Raw genomic sequence first — 17,465 nt, forward strand, 5'->3', positions numbered from 1 at the left:
CACATGGGGTATGAATCCTTAGATTTATGTGCCTATACCAACACATGCATTCATGTGTGTCATACACATGAACATAAGTAAATGAAATGTTTTGAGTATCCTATTTACAGAGATATTTTTCATTGAATTTTAAATTTTTTTTTGTTTCATTTTGTGTGGTATGTATGTATGTATGTATGTATGTATGTATGTATGTATTTTGAGGCAGGGTTTCTCCATGTAGCCCTAGCTGTTCTGGAACTCACTCTGTAGACCAGGCTGGCCTTGAAGTCACAGAGATCCACCTGCCTCTGCCTCCTGAATGCTAGGAACAGAAACATGGACCAACACCCAGTTTATTATACCTTTCTTTTAATAGTTTTTATTTATTTATTTTCTTTTTTACTGTTGTGGGGGGTAATGCTGGGTTATGAACCTAGCAACTTAACATGCTAAGTATACACTCTTATCATTGAGCTCTTGCCCATACTAAAGTTTTAAAAATTACATTTTTAGAATTAGGATGCTTTTTCTCAATTCATTTAAACCAAGACTATAAAAACAGTATTTGCCATGTTTAATACATGACTACGAAAGGATTTTGTTTTGTTGTGTTGTGTTTTGTTCTGTTGAGACAGTCTTTCTCACTATGTAGTCTTTTGGCTGGCCTAGAACTCATTAGTAGGATGGCTTCAAACTCAACATCTGGCTTTATATTCATTTTTAAAAGAAAGAAAGCATGGATTTCAATTACGTTTCCTTGTGCTGGGATGTAGCAGTGCATGTCACTTGGGAGACAGAGATAGGAAGATCTCTGAGAGTTCCAGGCAAACCATTGCTATACACAGAGGCCCTTTCTCAAAAATAAAATCCACAGAAAATTCCTTTTTATAATATCCATAATGCTCTAAAATCTGGCACTTTTGAGTAACAACATGACACTCTGAGGAGAAAATTGCACATTTTATGTCATATGTTATATCAGTCAAATTCTAGGCAGGCTAAAAATGACATGTTTACAAAGGAAAGAAAGGGTTGTCTCTCACAGCTCCAAGGCTGCGGGGCTCCTGAGCACAGCGCTCATTAGCAAAAGCTTCTGGCATATAGCAACATAGCAGTGGACACCACACATCAGCTAATGCTCTGTAAAATCTTCAGGCTGAGCCGGGCATGCTGCCACATGGCTTTAATCCCATCAAAAACACAAGAATCTGAGGCCAGTCTGGTCTACATAGCGAATTCTTGGACAGGCAGTCAGGACTATGGAGAGGGACTATGTCTCAAAATTATTATTATTGTTACTACTACTACTGCTATCAGGCTGTAGCTCAATGGCAACCTATTTGCCTGTGGTCCTGATACCAAAAAAAACAAAAAAAAACAAAAACAAGCCGGACGGTGGTGGCGCACGCCTTTAATCCCAGCACTCGGGAGGCAGAGGCAGGCGGATCTCTGTGAGTTCGAGACCAGCCTGGTCTACAAGAGCTAGTTCCAGGACAGGCTCCAAAACCACAGAGAAACCCTGTCTCGAAAAACCAAAAAAAAAAAAAAAACAAAAACAAAAACACAGAAAAGCTGGGCAGTGGGGGACACAAGCCTTTAATCCTCGGGCCAGAGCAAGTAGTTCCAGAACAGCCAAGGCTACACAGAGAAACCCTATCTCAAAAAAAAAAAAACAAAACCAAAACCTAAAAATTCCCTTCATATGCTGAACCTGTAATTTTGCCCAGCTTGCACAAGACTACCTGAACTCAACCTCCAGAACTACAGATAATAAATAGAATTTCCTTCAGGAAATGTAGGTAAATTATATACGAAATATAAATGACTTTCATGTTTCTAGTCCTTAACATATCCTATTCTAAAATCTGGAACATTTCTGTTAACAAGCATTACAGTAATAGACATTCAAACCTGCAACAACATTCACCTGTCTGTACCGTTTTATACACACCCATATGAATTCATTTCACCAAACAAGATGAATAAATGATGTCATTGTGTTCTTCTTGGGAGTAGGATGTGAAAGTATAGTAATCTGACGTTTCTTACTTTGCTTTTATCTTGAAAATAAAATTCTATTTGGGTTTCGAAGTCTGTGGTTAAAAAACAACTTGAGGAGCTGAAGAGATGGCTCAGAGAGCACTGACTGTTCTTCCAGAGGTCCTGAGTTCAATTCCCTGAAACTACATGGTGGCTCACAGCCATTGTTAATGAGATTTGGTGCCCTCTTCTGGCATGCAGGCATACAAAGAGGCAGAACGTTGTATACGTAATAAATAAATCTTTTAAAAAAAAAAAAAACCTGGAGCAGAAATGAGTATAGGCTGCAGTTTGGTGGTAGAAGACTTGCTTAGTATGTTACCAGGCCCTGGGTTACATTCCATACTGAAAAAGACCACAAATAGAAACAGTAAAATATCTATTTCCATGGCTGCAAAATCATTCTATTTTCTTTGCTTGTTGTTAGATATATGTTCTAGATTGATTGATTGGTTAGTTGACTGCCTGATTGATTGATTGATTGATTGATTGATTGATTTGAGACAGGGTCTCACTATGTAGGCCTGGCTGGCCTGGAACTTTGTAGATTGAGCTGGCTCACATTCAACAGAGATCTTCCTGCCTCTGCCCGCCATGAGTTGGGATTAAAAGTATACCACCAAGTCCAGCTCCGTCCTGGAATATTAAAGGATATCTTTTTTTGTATTTTACTGCTTTGCTAAAAGTGGATATTTGTTTCATATTGTCACTGTTCTAGAAACATTTATTCCATTCTAGTTAATTTTTGTTAAAAATCTAGGGGAAAAGAAAATTCTGGATGTTGATGTATGTGTTTTTGAAGTAGGATGTCACTTTGAGCTTTTGTTCTCAGTCCCAAATTGTTGGTATTTCTTTTTTAAAAAAAAAAAATGTTTATTTTTATTTCTGTTGGTGAGTATGTGTCTGTGTGTGCAGGTGATCTCAGAGGCCAGGAAAGAGAGGTATATCTCCTGGAGCTGCTGTTAATTAAATTGCTGTTGTAAGCACCGACGTGGGTGCTAGAAAGCAGACTCAGGTCCTCTGGAAGGCCAGGAAGCCCTCTTGCCTGCTGAGTCTCTTTCCAGCCTTCAGTTTTAGCACCTTAAACAGCCTGCTACTGCCTGAACTTCAGCCTAGTTCTTCTAAGAAGTAAACAGTGTGCGGCAACTCTGAAACCTAAATAAATAAATAATAAATAAATAGAAACTATGTTTAAAAAAAAAAAAGAGGAGGAAATAACGTCTTGAACAGAAAATTTAGTAGGCTGGTTCTAATCTCTGTCTTGAGTGTGGACATCTTCTTGACCTCTGTTAGAAAAGCAGGCAGCTGAGCTTCCCAGACCTACTTCCTGTAATGTGATCCCTGTGTCTTCCTGACTCCTGCCTGTTGCCAGGTGTGAGAGCACTGGCTCAGATGAAATACTGCCCAGGGTTTTCTCTGGCTGAGATGTGAGACCTGTAAAGGAGGTCAGTGACCTTGTGGGGAGTTCACATTTGAGTGGCATTTGTGAGAGACCGGTACACTGCCCCCCTCCAGTTGCTCCAGGACTTATTTTTAGAATCCCTGTGTGTCCAGCTGGTGTATAGTTGGTTGAGGAAGTTTGAGCAGCACAGCTGGATTTTAAACATTACACTTTATCTGTGTCTTTCCAAGAGAAAAGTAATAGCTAAAAGGTAGATAGCATAGTTCCGGTTTTCACCATCCCTGTTGTGTCAGGTGACACAGGTTTCTTCTCAGAACAGGTGAGTCTGACAAGTTCCTGTCTGCTCTCTTCCAGCTTCCAAATCTATGCAAGAAGGCTGGGGCAGTGGTGGGGACGAAATGAACCTGGGCACCAGCCAGTGGGAGGATGAGGATGGGGACATGTGGAATAACGCTGCCTCTCAAGAAAGCAGCTCATCCTGCAGCTCCTGGGGCAATGCCTCAAAAAAAGGACTTCAGAAGGTAGGCACTGCTGAAGAGGCATGGTGGCCAGTAGGCCTGTACTGTAGACTAGGCAGATACAGTGAATGGTGCAGAGATAGATTCGCTCCCAGGTAATCTTGGAACTCTAATCCTTTCTGTAAATTGGAAAGATTAAAAATATTTTCCTATTAATAAAATTTTGTTCTTTCAGTAAGTTCTTTTTGGGGGGGGTGAAGGTGGTGTGTGGATTGCAGTAAAATCAAAGCATGCACATAACTGATAGCACCCTAGTTATAAGCCAAAAGAGAGGGAGAATGTAGGGGGAAAATGCCTACATTTATATGATAAAGAAGGTTCATCTCCCTGATACATAAAAGTATCCAATATTCTAATGAAAATGAGCAAAGAGTGTAAAAATGATCAGATGATAAAGTACTGTCCAGCGTTTAAGAGGGTGGCCATCCCTACTCAGAGAAAACCACTTGAGCCAATAGTGAGACGTGCTGGGCTGGAGAGATGGCTCAGTGATTAAGAGCTTTGCCTGCTCTTCCAGAGGTCCTGAGTTCAATTCCCGGCAACCATATGGTGGCTCACAACCATCTGTAATGAGATCTGGTGCCCCCTTCTGGCCTCCAGGCATACATGCAGACAGAATATTGTATACATGATAAATAGATAGATAAATGTTTTTTAAAAACATAGCAAAAAAATACTTAAAAAAATACTGAGAGGTGCCATTTTTTCATCTCTGACTAAGAAAAATCCAGAGGTCAACTAAACACCCTTGGGAGCTGGGCTGCCCATTGACCATGGGCTCAATCCTCAAAACAGAATACAGAAGTAAATGAAATACAAGCTTATCTGTTGTCCAGACTGTGGGACATCAGTTCTCACTGCACCTTGCTGGCAGTTGTACACTAATGTCACCTGCACATTGACATAGCACTGCCATTTGTCATGGGCATTTGTAGTTCTTTTGTAAGATTGTTGTCATCAAAAAATGAAAATGAATGTGTTAGTACAGCAGCCAATCGGACTCTGTGCATTCTAACGTGAACCAAATGCTTGATGAATATGTACTTAAGAAAACATCAGCAAGCAACATCATTGAGAGAAAAAGCAAGGTACAGAAAAACATACATAACATGGACCACTGACCTGTGGTGAAATGAATGAAGGAATAGTTGTATATACCTGAAGCTGCTTCTGCACAATGGTCCACGTTTCCTGTTCTCGGAAATATAGATCTTCAAAGGAGAGACTTCTTGGAGAGATCAGGCTCTAAGCAGATGACATAGTATGGAAAGATACCTTTCCTCTGTACCCCTTTTGTAATTAGGAATTATGAATGTGTTATTTTTTAAAAATAGAGTTTTTTAAAGCATTCATGATAAGGGGTGATTGCAGACATAAAGAAAAGCTGTTTTACAGTGGGGCTGGGGAATCCAGTTGCCATGGGACCAGAAATCCCCAAGTAGTAAACTGCTGTGATAGGATCTGACCCTGGCAGCATGCTGTCCAGGTAAACTGCCTGTTAGGAACAGAACACCTCCTGGCTGCTGCAGCTCCGCGTTCTACTGTGGAGTTACAACAGCTTCCATGGTGAAAGAGTGGCGGTACACACCTGTAACCCAGCACTCAGGCAATGAAGACAAGAAAGATCAAGAATTCAAGGTCATTCTCAGCTATAAAGCAAGTTTAAGACCAGCTTGGGCTACATGAGACCCTGTCTGAGAAGGAAGAAGGGAGAAAAGAAAAGACCTCTAGAGGGAAAGGAAATAAGGAATGGAGAGAGCAAACATGGTGAAACAAATTCTTCACAAGAAGGGTAGGGTTTTTAAATTTGGTTTTGTTTGGTGTTAGGGAGAATACTTAGGCACTGATCATCTTGTATACCTAGTTCTCATGGCACCGTTTGTGTCCCCTGCCTCTGGGCTGCTGCCTTTTCTTTGAGGTTGGTTTTTCTCCTTTTTCTTTAACATCTTCCTTCATACTTCTTTCCTCTCACCTGAGGGCCGGAATATGGATGAGAATGGGTAGTTAATAAGGCCCACAGGCTTGTTCTTCCTTTGTCATGTGCTCTTTTGTTCCCTGGAACAAGGGTAAAAACTGTGTAATCTTTAGTAGACTTTACATAGCACAGCGTTTAGCAACATTCCCTGTGACCAATGGAAATAATACATTTTGTGATTAAACATAATTTTATAAAAAGGGGAGTAATTACCCTGCTTTTCGTTAGTCCATAAATGCCGTGCGTTAACCAGTCTGTAGATGCAGCTGCAGTTTCCCATGGTGCTCACTACGAGATGATGCTGGACTCTGAAGAGCACAGCACAGTTCTCTGTTCACTCACAAGGTTCTGTGGCTGCAGTCACTGAGTTGGGGCTGTCACTCAGTTAATGTGGCACATCAAAAGTAACTCTTGAGCCGGGCGGTGGTGGCGCACGCCTTTAATCCCAGCACTTGGGAGGCAGAGGCAGGCGGATCTCTGGGAGTTTGAGACCAGCCTGGTCTACAAGAGCTAGTTCCAGGACAGGCTCCAAAACCACAGAGAAACCCTGTCTCGCAAAACGAAAAAAAAAAAAAAAGTAACTCTTGGCCTCTCCCCTTGTCCCTTCTCTTCCAGGGCATGAAGACACCTGGCAAGCAGGATGAGGCCTGGATCATGAGCCGGCTGATCAAACAACTCACAGACATGGGCTTCCCGGTAACTGGCATCTTGATATCCTTCCCATTCTCCAAGTGGGCGGCCTGAAAGCTTTCCCTAGCCAGTCTGTGGTGTGTGATGAGGCAGAGAGATGCTTGCGGGATGAAGTTACTATCTAATTATTTAGTTACTACGTTCCCTTTGGCCTAGGCCATGAGTAGAGCAGAGAATCACGCAATTTCCGTCAAGAATATCTTTTTCTAAATAAAAGACTATGTATGATTTGTAATTTCCATGGACTTAGACAGTTTCATATTTTCTTACAATTTATAATTACATGGGAGTTAATTCCTTTATGTAGTAAATAAAAAGGTCCAGTAAGAAACTGAGTACTGAGTTAAAGCATCATGCCTCCCCACGGCATCCTAACAAATTGTTCCCCAGTTACCAGTATGTAGACAGAACTAAGATGTCCCAGATGTCCCCTGAAGAAGTACCTCATGCCTCTCAGTCCCTCGGGTCAAGAGATGGCAGTCCAGATAGCAAGCTATTGCCCACATTCCACGCTTAAACCCTTCACGTGCCTCCTTCCAAATCCCTGTTCAATGAGTATTCATCGCTCAGTCATTCCTGTGTCTAAAATGAATAGATCCAGAATGGCCTCATGCCTTAAACTGGTACTGTATAAGCTGAGACGAGACATTCCCCTCTGGGACAGCCTCTCTCTAGAAGGGCCAGAAAATATTGTAGGAGTGTAGCACGTCCCACCCTTATCCCCAGCAACTTTGGTTTTCTTTTTTTGATTCTTTTTAAGATTTTTTTTCCAATGTTTAAATTATTGTTTAATTTATGTACATGTGTGAGCCTATATGAGTTTATGAGCCTACAAAGGCCAGTAGTAGATATGGGATCCTCTGGATCTGGAGTAACAGTAGATTGTGAGCCATCTTGTGGGTGTTAGGAATTGAACTCAGGTCCTCTGCAAGAACAGTAAGGTCTCTTAACCTCTGACCCATCTCTCCAACCCTTATTTTCATGTATGCCTTTGGAGGTCAGGAAGGTGCTACATCTCCTGGAGCTGGAGCTAGACTGCTGCAGGCTACTGTTGAGGGGGGTGCTCTGGAGGAGCAGCAGTGCTCTCATGTGTATGTATGTGTGTTTGCTTGTGGGTTTGTATGTATGCGTGCAGTGCCTACAGAAGCCAGAAAAGTGTCAGATCTCTTAGAACTGGAGCTGTTAATGGCATTTGTGAGCCACCCAGTGTGGTGCTGGGAAATGAACTGTGATTCTTTGTAAGAGCGAGCTCTTAACTACTGAACCATTTCTCTAGCACCTAGCAAGCAACTCTTATTTTCTTTTTTTTTTTTTTTTTTTTGCTTTTTCGAGACAGGGTTTCTCTGTGGTTTTTTGGAGCCTGTCCTGGAACTAGCTCTTGTAGACCAGGCTGGTCTCGAACTCACAGAGATCCGCCTGCCTCTGCCTCCCAAGTGCTGGGATTAAAGGCGTGCGCCACCACCGCCCGGCTTCTTATTTTCTTCAGAGATCTGTCTGTACTGATGGAATGACAGTTACCAGTGTGAATCTGATTGCTTTCTTGTTTCTTGAACAAAAGTTTGGTTGATAGAGACTGGCACTGATGACATACAAAAGGTTGATGTTAACGTAGGTCCTGGCACTCAAAGTGACAGATAAAACCTGCATGTGAGGTCACAGCTCTGTAACCCTGCTGAGTTGTCGCTGCTCGGTGCTGTACAGAAGCAAGTGTAGGAGTGCTTACAGAGTTTTCTAGGATTCCACATTTTATTTCTAGCATGTTAAAACAAGATCCCACTGTGTAGGCCAGCTTTAAATGCATAGAGATATGTCTGCTGAGATTAAAGGCGTATGCTGGCAGTCCCCAACTCATATAAGTTCTTGACTCTCCAGTTTAGACTCAGTACACTCATTTTTAGCTACAAGTGTTTTCTGTTTACAAGTCCCATCACGATAACACTCAGGAGACAGAGGCAAAGTCTACACCGTAGAGTTCCAGACCAGCCAGTGAGACTGTCCCTTTTTTGTTTTGTTCTGGTTTTGTGTGTGTGCGAGACAGACAGACAGACAGACAGACAGACAGACAGACAGGGTCTCACTGTCTCTCTGGGTAGCCTGAAACTTGTATAGATGAGGCTGGTCTCAAACTCACAAAGATCTGTCTGTCTCTGCTTCCCAGGTAGTAGAATTTAGAGGCATGTGCCACCACACCTGATGAGACTCTGTCTTTAAAAAAAATATATATATATATATATATATTGTCTCTGACCTCAATTGCAGAGAAAAACATTTCCAATTCTAAAAGCTAGTATTGGTAGGTGCTTTCTCCATTAAGAGTGCTGAGCTGTTCAAAGCTACTCTGGTTGTCTGTCTGTGCACCACTAACGAAAGCTCTGCTTCACCCCCAGAGAGAGCCAGCTGAAGAGGCCTTGAAGAGCAACAGTATGAACCTTGACCAGGCCATGAGTAAGTAACAGGTGCCTCTTGGGAAGTTTTGCTTTGTAGAACCATTTGCTTATAGTCATGGTTAAACTTGAAGACAATTCCAGGGTCCAGGGAAAGAGCAACCACAGAATGCAATCATATGGCGAGTGTTTGGGGCCAGGTGAGCTGTAGAGACAGTATGCCATGTTGGCAGCTATTTGCCTTTGGTTCATGTTTATATTAGCTAACTCCTGTTGCTGTAACAAAAACAGCTTAAAGGGAGGAATTATTTCTATTGGCTAACAGTTTCAGGAAATTCAGTCCTTTGCACTTGAACAAAACCATCATGGTAACAGAAACATGTGAACAACCTTCTTTACTTCCTATAGGCAGGAAGGAGTGAGGAGTACAGGAAAGGATCTGAGAAAGACATAGCACCAAGAACACACACACACACTAGTAACCTACTTCATCTGGGCATTTTCCAATAATGTTGTCATATTATGTATGAATCCATAGAGGAAGTAATGCATTCTTCATCTTAGATCATCCCTGAAACCACTCTCAGAGGCACACAGAGATTTGCTGTGCTAATATAAACATTCTCAGTCTGGAACAGGTGGTGTTCAGCTGCATTGTGAGCTGCTGACATGCCAGGCCAGACTGAACACACCCATCTATCCTTGGCCTGGAGGAGACAGCATGTCACAAGTACCAGTCAGTAACAAGCAATCTATTGTTTTTTTAAAAAAAAAAATATTTATTTATTTATTATGTATACAATATTCTGTCTGTGTGTATGCCTGAAGGTCAGAAGAGGGCATCAGATGTCTTTACAGATGGTTGTGAGCCACCATGCGGTTGCTGGGAATTGAACTTAGGACCTTTGGAAGAGCAGGCAATGCTCTTAACCACTGAGCCATCTCTCCAGCCCCCTAGCAATCTATTCTTAAGCTACCAAAAGGTTATTTTTATCAATTTTCTGTAAAATATTGTCTATTTTTAGTTGGATGTGGTAGCATATGTTTTTAATCCTAGCACTCAGGAGGGGCAGAAGCAGACAGATCTCTATCAGAGTTACTGGTGAGACACTGTCTCAAAAAAAAGAAAAAAAAAGTAAAAAGATATATATAGTCTACATTTTTAGTATGTTAATAGCAAACTTTATTGTCACTGATATTTCACTGTAACATAATTTCATAGCAGACCTATAAAAAAGATCCCACATCACAAATATCACTAAGAGATTTCACACACTTCTGGGCAGAACATGTGGTTCTGGGGCCCCCCCAGTGTTGATACCTGAGATTTTACCCCTTACCTACTAGTCCAGAAAGGAGAGCCATCATCACATAAGCATGAAACTGCATGAAGGGCATCATGTGCTCAGGTTAGACCCTTAACGCCTCCGAACACTACAACTATGAAGGCAACGTTTGCTCAGGTTAGACATTCGCTGCCTCCGAACACTACACAACACTAACAGGTCGTCTTTCCTGACCATGCTCAGTCTATGCTTTGTAAAATGTCAAAGTCTGTAAATACGCTGCGCTTTTTCTTCATACATTATAAATGTGGCAGTTTGGAGAGTTTTAGTTCTTCATGAGCTAAAGAAGGGATGAGCCCGACATACTGATTCCAAGTTTGGCAACCTTCAGCAAATTGGCACCTGAGATTAAACGTGAAGGCATAGATTTCCCAGAGTTGTGGAATCTCATCCCCATAAGCCAGCCAGTGTCCCAGATAAAGCTAAGAAGACCCACACATTCCTTGGGATCCTGAGATTTCTGTAGCTATGAAGAGACACCATGTCCATGCCAGTTCCTATAAAGGAAAAAATTTAGTTGGGGTGGCTTACATTTCAGAGGTTTAGTCCATTATCATTAGCACAGTACGACATGGCAGCATACATGCAAACATGGTGCTGGAGGAGCTGAGAGTTCTACATCTTGATATGCAGGCAGCAAGAAGTGATCTGTCTCTCTGGGCATGGCTTGAACATATATGGGACCTCAAAGCCCATCTCCACAGTGACACACTTCCTCCAATAAGACCACACCTACTCTAACATAGCCATTCCTCCTAATAGTGCCATTCCCTTTGGGGGCCATTTTCTTTCAAACCACACCAGCTGGTAAGCACCAAGGCCTGGTAGGATCCCAAGGAAGAGTCCAGCAGCCAGGGACAGCACACTACCTGCTTTTGCATAGCCAGTAATTTCACTGGTAGCAACCAGGACTGTGTAGCCCAAGCCAGAATAATGTAAAGGCACCAGTGCGCCACTGTCGTCCTGCGTTATTCAGTCATTCTCAAGACCAGGTCAGGTCTGCACCCAGTACTGAAGTCGGAGCTTAGAGGCCTGTGCTGGAGGACAAGGGAAAGAGCAGAAAACCTATATTTTTATATTCCTGGCAATTACATTTTCTAAAGCCGTGACTAGCATTTCCTTAGCCAATACAAAGCCCTCTTTTGGGGTAAACCAGGGAGGCCCCCACAAAGCCTATTAGCCATAGCTACCCTTGTTTTATGCGTGTTTATGTTTCAGACATTTTATTTAACATGTTTTTGTAATGAAATGTGAGTTAATTAGGATATAGTATCTCCTGACCGTGGGTAATGTGGCTGTGATGGGTATTTATGTTGTTGTTTGGTTGATTGTTTGGTTTGATTTTGGTTTTTGGTTTTTTTGTTTTGTACTCAGACTACAGCTGTACTGCCCATTATCCATGTTTTTTAATTGTGTAGATGTATGAAGTGTCTGTGAACACATGCAATGGTACATGTGTGGAGGTCAGAAGACAGTTTTTGTGGAGTCACTTCTCTCCTTCAACTTTTACTCAGATTCTGAGGATCAAACTCAGGTCAACACATGTGCATAGTAAGCTCTACTGCTGAGCGTGTTGCCAGTGTCACTACACCTGCCTGTTTGTTCATCTGTCAGTAGCCTGTGCTGTGGATGGTAACCTCAGACAATGAAATCATTTTCCTCTGCTTCCCTCTGATATTGTTACTAACACTGAACGCAAAATCCACAATGTTCAGCTCACGTCAGAAAGAAAATGACCTGGCGCATGCGCTTTCTCTGCAAGGCACAGCTAGCTTTCTTGCGTTAGGGTCACCACGTAGTGCTACATTAGGGAGTAGTTTTAATTCCAGAATCAACAAACACACACAGCTGAAGGGCATAGCACCAGATGCACCAGAGTTGCTTTTCAGTGTCAGGTCCAACAAGGAGGCAGCGTGCTGACTTGTCCACCTGAATTGGACCTTGTCAGCAAAGTCAAGTTTTCTGCCCACCTACAGGGGTCCACAAGTGACCATAAACGTGATACAGTGAGTGAGTACAGAACTCATGAATGAGAGAGATAGACAGTAGCACATTTATATAAAAATGCCAAATCGTCTTGTGCATAGTGTAGTAAGGCAGGGAGACCACGCAAGTAGAAGCAGTCACGTACCCGCTTAGACGTGGATACTACAGTTAAAGTAGCCCAGACACAGCTCACCAGGCCAAGAGCTCCCTGACAGCTAGCAACGAGTGGGAAGCAGTGACGATGTGGGGGTTCACTCAAGTCATATCATTGGGAAGGCCCTTGAGAATGGTAGCTTGGAGAAAGGAAGCAAGTACATTGAAGACCTGGGAAGCAGGGGAAGTTCATCCTGAGGAAGAGGGTGATAGATGACTGAGCTTCCTAGGGACTGGCAGAGGGCACTATGGCTAGAGTGGACAGGAGCAGGGCCAGCAGGGCCCAATTATAGGTGTGCAGGGTGGTCATGGGGCTGGGGAGCAGCTCAGGCTCATGATGTGTCTGCTCCTTGCTGGCAACCAAGGGGCCACCTCCTTCCCGAACCCATCGCCACCACCAATCCTGTGCTCCTTTGTTTTCAGCGTTGCTCTCTATATGTTGTACCCCAGGCGCTCTGCTGGAAAAGAAGGTGGATATGGACAAACGTGCACTGGGAATGACCGACTACAATGGAATGGTCACCAAACCCCTCGGCTGCCGCCCACCAATCTCCAAAGAGTCTTCCATGGACCGCCCCACCTTCCTTGACAAGGTATGGATCTAGGCGTCTGTCTTGTTTCTGCCTTCAACAAGAAGTCATTTTATTTGAGCTGTGTCCTTAAAGCAAGTTAGATGGGAAGTTAAGACATTTAAGTGGATTTTCCTCAGTTTTCCTAACATGTAAGAGTGTTTAACTCAGAGGTACTGTTGCATTACACATGGTATCATAAGGCCTGAAGAGTGATGGAATTGAAAACTGGCTCTTTTTATTACTACATTAACTTGACAATTATCTATTCTGTTATGTAGTAGGCCAGGGTCCTCACGTTTTTGTTTTTGTTTTGTCTTGCTTGGAATACTCAGTTCTTCCAATTGGAAATGACACGTAGCAGGTTTAACCTTAGAAAAGAAGTGGTAGATTTGCCAGTGACCACATTAAGTACCCATGAGAAACTCCCAGGGTGTTTTCAATCCAGTCAAAGCTCTGTCCCCCTTTAGTATTATCATGAGAGGATGTCTGTTCTTCAAAGTGGTATGATCCCAAAAGGAGAATACCTCACATTAAATTCAACTTAAATATTGAACCCTGAAAATAAAACTGAAGCAAGAAAAGTATTTTTTTTTTTTAAAAAAAAAAAAATGAGGCTTGGTGGCACTAGTAACCCCAGCTACTCAAAAAACTGAGGCAGGAGGATCTCAAGTTCAAAGACACCTTATATTATGAACAAGACCTTGCTTCCAAGTAAAGGGGGACTTTCTGGGAGTGTTAGCTTAGGGGTAGTCTGTGCCTCACTGGCACTGGAGTCCAAATCCCATCTGAGTTCTCTTCTCTGAGGGGCCCTTGATACCCTGACGGGACTTGCTGTTCCCAGAGTCTCCTCATGCTACTCACAGGCAGATGAGCTGTGGCAGGCATGGTCAGAGCATATTTACACTAAAAATTACTTGTTTATCTGAAACTTCAAATTATTGCCTGGTCTCAAACTCATTATCCTCCTGGCTCAGCCTCAGGGTGTTGAGATTCTAGGTGTATACTATATTAATTTTTATTTGCTGAATCTGGAAGTGTAATTGGGACCTGAGCTTTTTAAGGTGTGGAGTAGCCTGCAGGTTGGTTGAGCTGTTAGATGAGATGTTAGGTTCGCAGAGCTGGGCACTTCAGTGTAACCTCAGAGAAGCTAAAGTCAGTAGGCTCCTCTGTTAATGAGATTGAGTAAGCCAAGTGCTGTGTGGAGGTGGGAGTTGGGCCCCCTAGGGAGCTGTGCTCTTGGAGTCTCTGTTCCTCCCCCTCCAACCAGACCAGGGCGGTGGGTAGCATGGGGAGAATGCGAGAAGCTAAAATGTGTGTTTGTCAGTGTCTGAGCAACAGCAGTGTCTTAATCCTGTTTCTCTCTTTCTTTCCCTTCTTCCTTTTGCCCATGTCCTCCATTTCCTCATTATCTACACATTTTTCATCGTTCAATTTTTTATCCATCCATCCCCTCCTCACTATTTCCGTGGGAAACTTTTGGTGCTCTGCGTGCTGGTGGGCACCGCACACAGCTCACCCTTTCTTTCTCCAATCAGGATGGCGGCCTCGTGGAAGAGCCCACGACTTCACCGTTTTTGCCTTCCCCAAGCCTGAAGCTCCCCCTTTCCAACAGTGCACTCCCCAGTCAGGCCCTGGGTGGGATTGCCTCAGGGCTGGGCATGCAAAACTTGAACTCTTCTAGACAGGTAAGGCTGTTGGGAAAGAGTGGGGAGTGTCTGCATTCATTCTCCTGACTTTCTTAAACTATTAGAGAATAAACTATTGTTTTCAGGTGATGCTTGGATGTTAAGACATGAGGGAATAGGGAAACAACTGAAATGCCCTTAGGACTGCCCTTGGCGTGCTCAGGGAAACTCAGAACTGAGTGGCAATTCCTGGAATTTAGCTACTCCATAGGAATGATTCAAGATTGTTTTTACACTGGACTAAAGTGTATTTGAGTTCCTGTTTGCACTCAGAACTAACTTGGTACTGGATAAAGTGCCGGTGTGCTACCAAGAGCTCCTCACCAAAAACGGGACGTCTGTGAGCTTAGCCGAGCTCCTGGCTGTCTTTCCCGCTTGTGTTGTATGTGAGAAAGGAACTGAGAGAACTGAGTGCCTATTAAGAAGCTAAGCAGTCCCTAGAGTATCTGTGGTCCCTGAAGGATTGTCATGGACCTGTCGGCTCTTAGCAGCTCCTTGGTGAAGGTTAGTGACAAGTCTGAACCCTAGGAACCCACTCTATCAGGGCAAAGCACAGGCATAGCAAACTCTGTTGCCTAGTCCCTCTCAGTCGACTTTCCAACAAAGACGGCCATCCTGCTCCAACCTGTCAGCCAGGTGGCTCATGCTGCAGTATGCAGAACACACGCCAATGATATTCATTGTATTGGATAACAGGTTAACTCTCTGACTCTGCTAACTGATCCAGCCTTGGGGTTTGTTGAAGTAACTGAACAGCCACATTTCCCATTGAAATAGACTCCTCCTCCACCTGTTTCACCATGATCACTGCACTTTGTGCCTGAATGAACACAGGGAGTTCATAGGGAAGGGAGTGTGTCACCCAGACCACGTCTTAATACTGTTATTTTTGAAACATTCTTAATTATCTCTTTAACTGATAGCCTTGTTTGGAGACGCTTTAAGATGCACTGGTATGTGTGTGTCCTATGATTTAAAATCATAGCTTCCTAGGCTGATTTTTCATCCTCTATAACCTGTACAAATTGCACTCATTCAGAGTGCAGTTAAGGATCAGGTTGAAGGAGTGGGGAACAGAAAAAAATTGGCATTCATGGTGTGAAACCTACTGTTTCACCCTTCCCCAGCCTACCTACCCCTAAAAGCTGTTCTGTCTCCTGCAGATCCCGAGTGGCAATCTGGGTGTGTTTGGCAATAGCGGAGCAGCACAAGCCAGGACCATGCAGCAGCCGCCAGTGCAGCCTCTTAATTCCTCCCAGCCCAGCCTCCGTGCTCAAGTGCCTCAGTTTCTATCCCCTCAGGTCTGACCCAATAAACTCTGCATGCTGTGCTTGGTTTTTATTTGGTCGGTTTAAGGAGATTACTGTGATAACCTGATGGTATTCTTGGGCCATTTGGAATGCAAAGACAAGAAACTGCTGTTGGCATGGGACATCAAGAAGAGGCCACCAGAACAGCCAGGACAGCAGTGCTTTAGTGAGATGACAGTGGGGATTATATATTAGAATGCACTGCATTGGTGTGGTGGTGCACACCTTTAATCCAGCACTTGGGAGGCAGAGTGGGGTTGGGAGGGTGGGGAGGCAGGGCAGGGGGAGCAGGGGGAGTGTCTCTTGAATTTGAGGCCAGCCTGGTCTACAGATCGAGTTCCAGGACAGCCAGGGTTACACAGAAACCCTGTCTTGAAAAAAAAAAAAAAAAAAGAGTGTTTGCTGTAGATTGGTAATTATGTTTACTATTTACTAGCTGATCCTTTTTGCCTGATGAGATTTGTTTTTTTCTTTTGGAGGGGGATTTGTTTGTTGTTTTCATGATATATGTCATTGCTGCGATGAAACACCCTAACCAAAAGCAAGTTGGGGAGAAAAGGGATTATTTGACTTACACTTCCACATCGCTGTTGATGATTGAAAGAAGTCAGTGTAGAAACCTGGAGGCAGGAGTTGATACACAGACCATGGAGGGATGCTGCTTGCCATGCTAGCCTACTCATCCAGGACTACCAGCCCAGGAGTGGCACAACCCACCATGGCCTGGGTTCTCCTTTTCCCATCAATCACTAATGGAAAATGTAGTACAGCTTGCCTACAACCCAATATTATGGAGTCGTTTTTTCAGTTGAATCTCCTTCCTCTCTGATGACTCTAGCTTGTGTCAAGTTGACATAAAACTAGCCAGCACAGTGTCCCTTTTTTTTTTGAGATGGAGTATATATAAGACAGGATCTTTATGTAGACCAGGCTGGCCTTGAACTAACAGAGATCCATCTGCTTGTCTTAACCTCTTAAAAAGGTATGCACCACAACACCCACAAACTTAAAGAGATTCTTTTTAATTTTATATGCATAGGTGTTGTGCCTTTATGTTATGTCTGGATATCATATGTATGCCAGGTACCCTTGGAGGCCAAAAGAGAGTGTCAGATCCCCTAGACCTGGAGTAACAAACAGTTAGGAGCCATCATGTGGGTGCTGGAAATCAAACCCAGGTCCTCTGCAAGAGCAGCCTTGGAATTTGGGAGATATATATCCTGACCTTCAAACATAGAAAGACAATGTTGACCTGTGGAGAAGAACAGGTGGATACAGTGAATAGAGATGGCTGGAACTTGGTAGAAAAATAAGTTTCATGTGTTAGTGAGGGTGTAGCAACTTGTTCCTCCCCTACTGAGGCAGCAGAAAACTGAATTAATATCGTCCCCCCTCCCAATCTTAAAGTTTCCCTCTGACAGA

General features: G+C 43.3%; 1 protein-coding gene and 1 pseudogene across 5 annotated transcripts in view; one reads left to right on the plus strand and one right to left on the minus strand.

Moving 5' to 3' along the window:
* Positions 1–17,465, plus strand: part of Tnrc6c (trinucleotide repeat containing adaptor 6C) — a 122,263-nt gene that overhangs the window by 86,683 nt on the left and 18,115 nt on the right. For 2 of the 5 annotated variants that reach the window (XM_057773644.1, XM_057773645.1), the window contains exons 7-12: positions 3,779–3,945; positions 6,533–6,613; positions 8,995–9,052; positions 12,900–13,069; positions 14,560–14,733; positions 15,897–16,034. In XM_057773644.1, coding sequence (XP_057629627.1) covers positions 3,779–3,945; positions 6,533–6,613; positions 8,995–9,052; positions 12,900–13,069; positions 14,560–14,733; positions 15,897–16,034 — 788 coding nt within the window. The remainder of the gene's footprint in view (positions 1–3,778; positions 3,946–6,532; positions 6,614–8,994; positions 9,053–12,899; positions 13,070–14,559; positions 14,734–15,896; positions 16,035–17,465) is intronic. The other 3 variants (XM_057773647.1, XM_057773648.1, XM_057773649.1) reach the window with 3 other exon arrangements.
* Positions 10,618–12,786, minus strand: LOC130878627 (transmembrane protein 14C-like; annotated as a pseudogene).

The sequence above is a fragment of the Chionomys nivalis genome, chromosome 7 (assembly GCF_950005125.1).
Source record: "Chionomys nivalis chromosome 7, mChiNiv1.1, whole genome shotgun sequence".
Lineage (NCBI taxonomy): Eukaryota > Metazoa > Chordata > Mammalia > Rodentia > Cricetidae > Chionomys > Chionomys nivalis.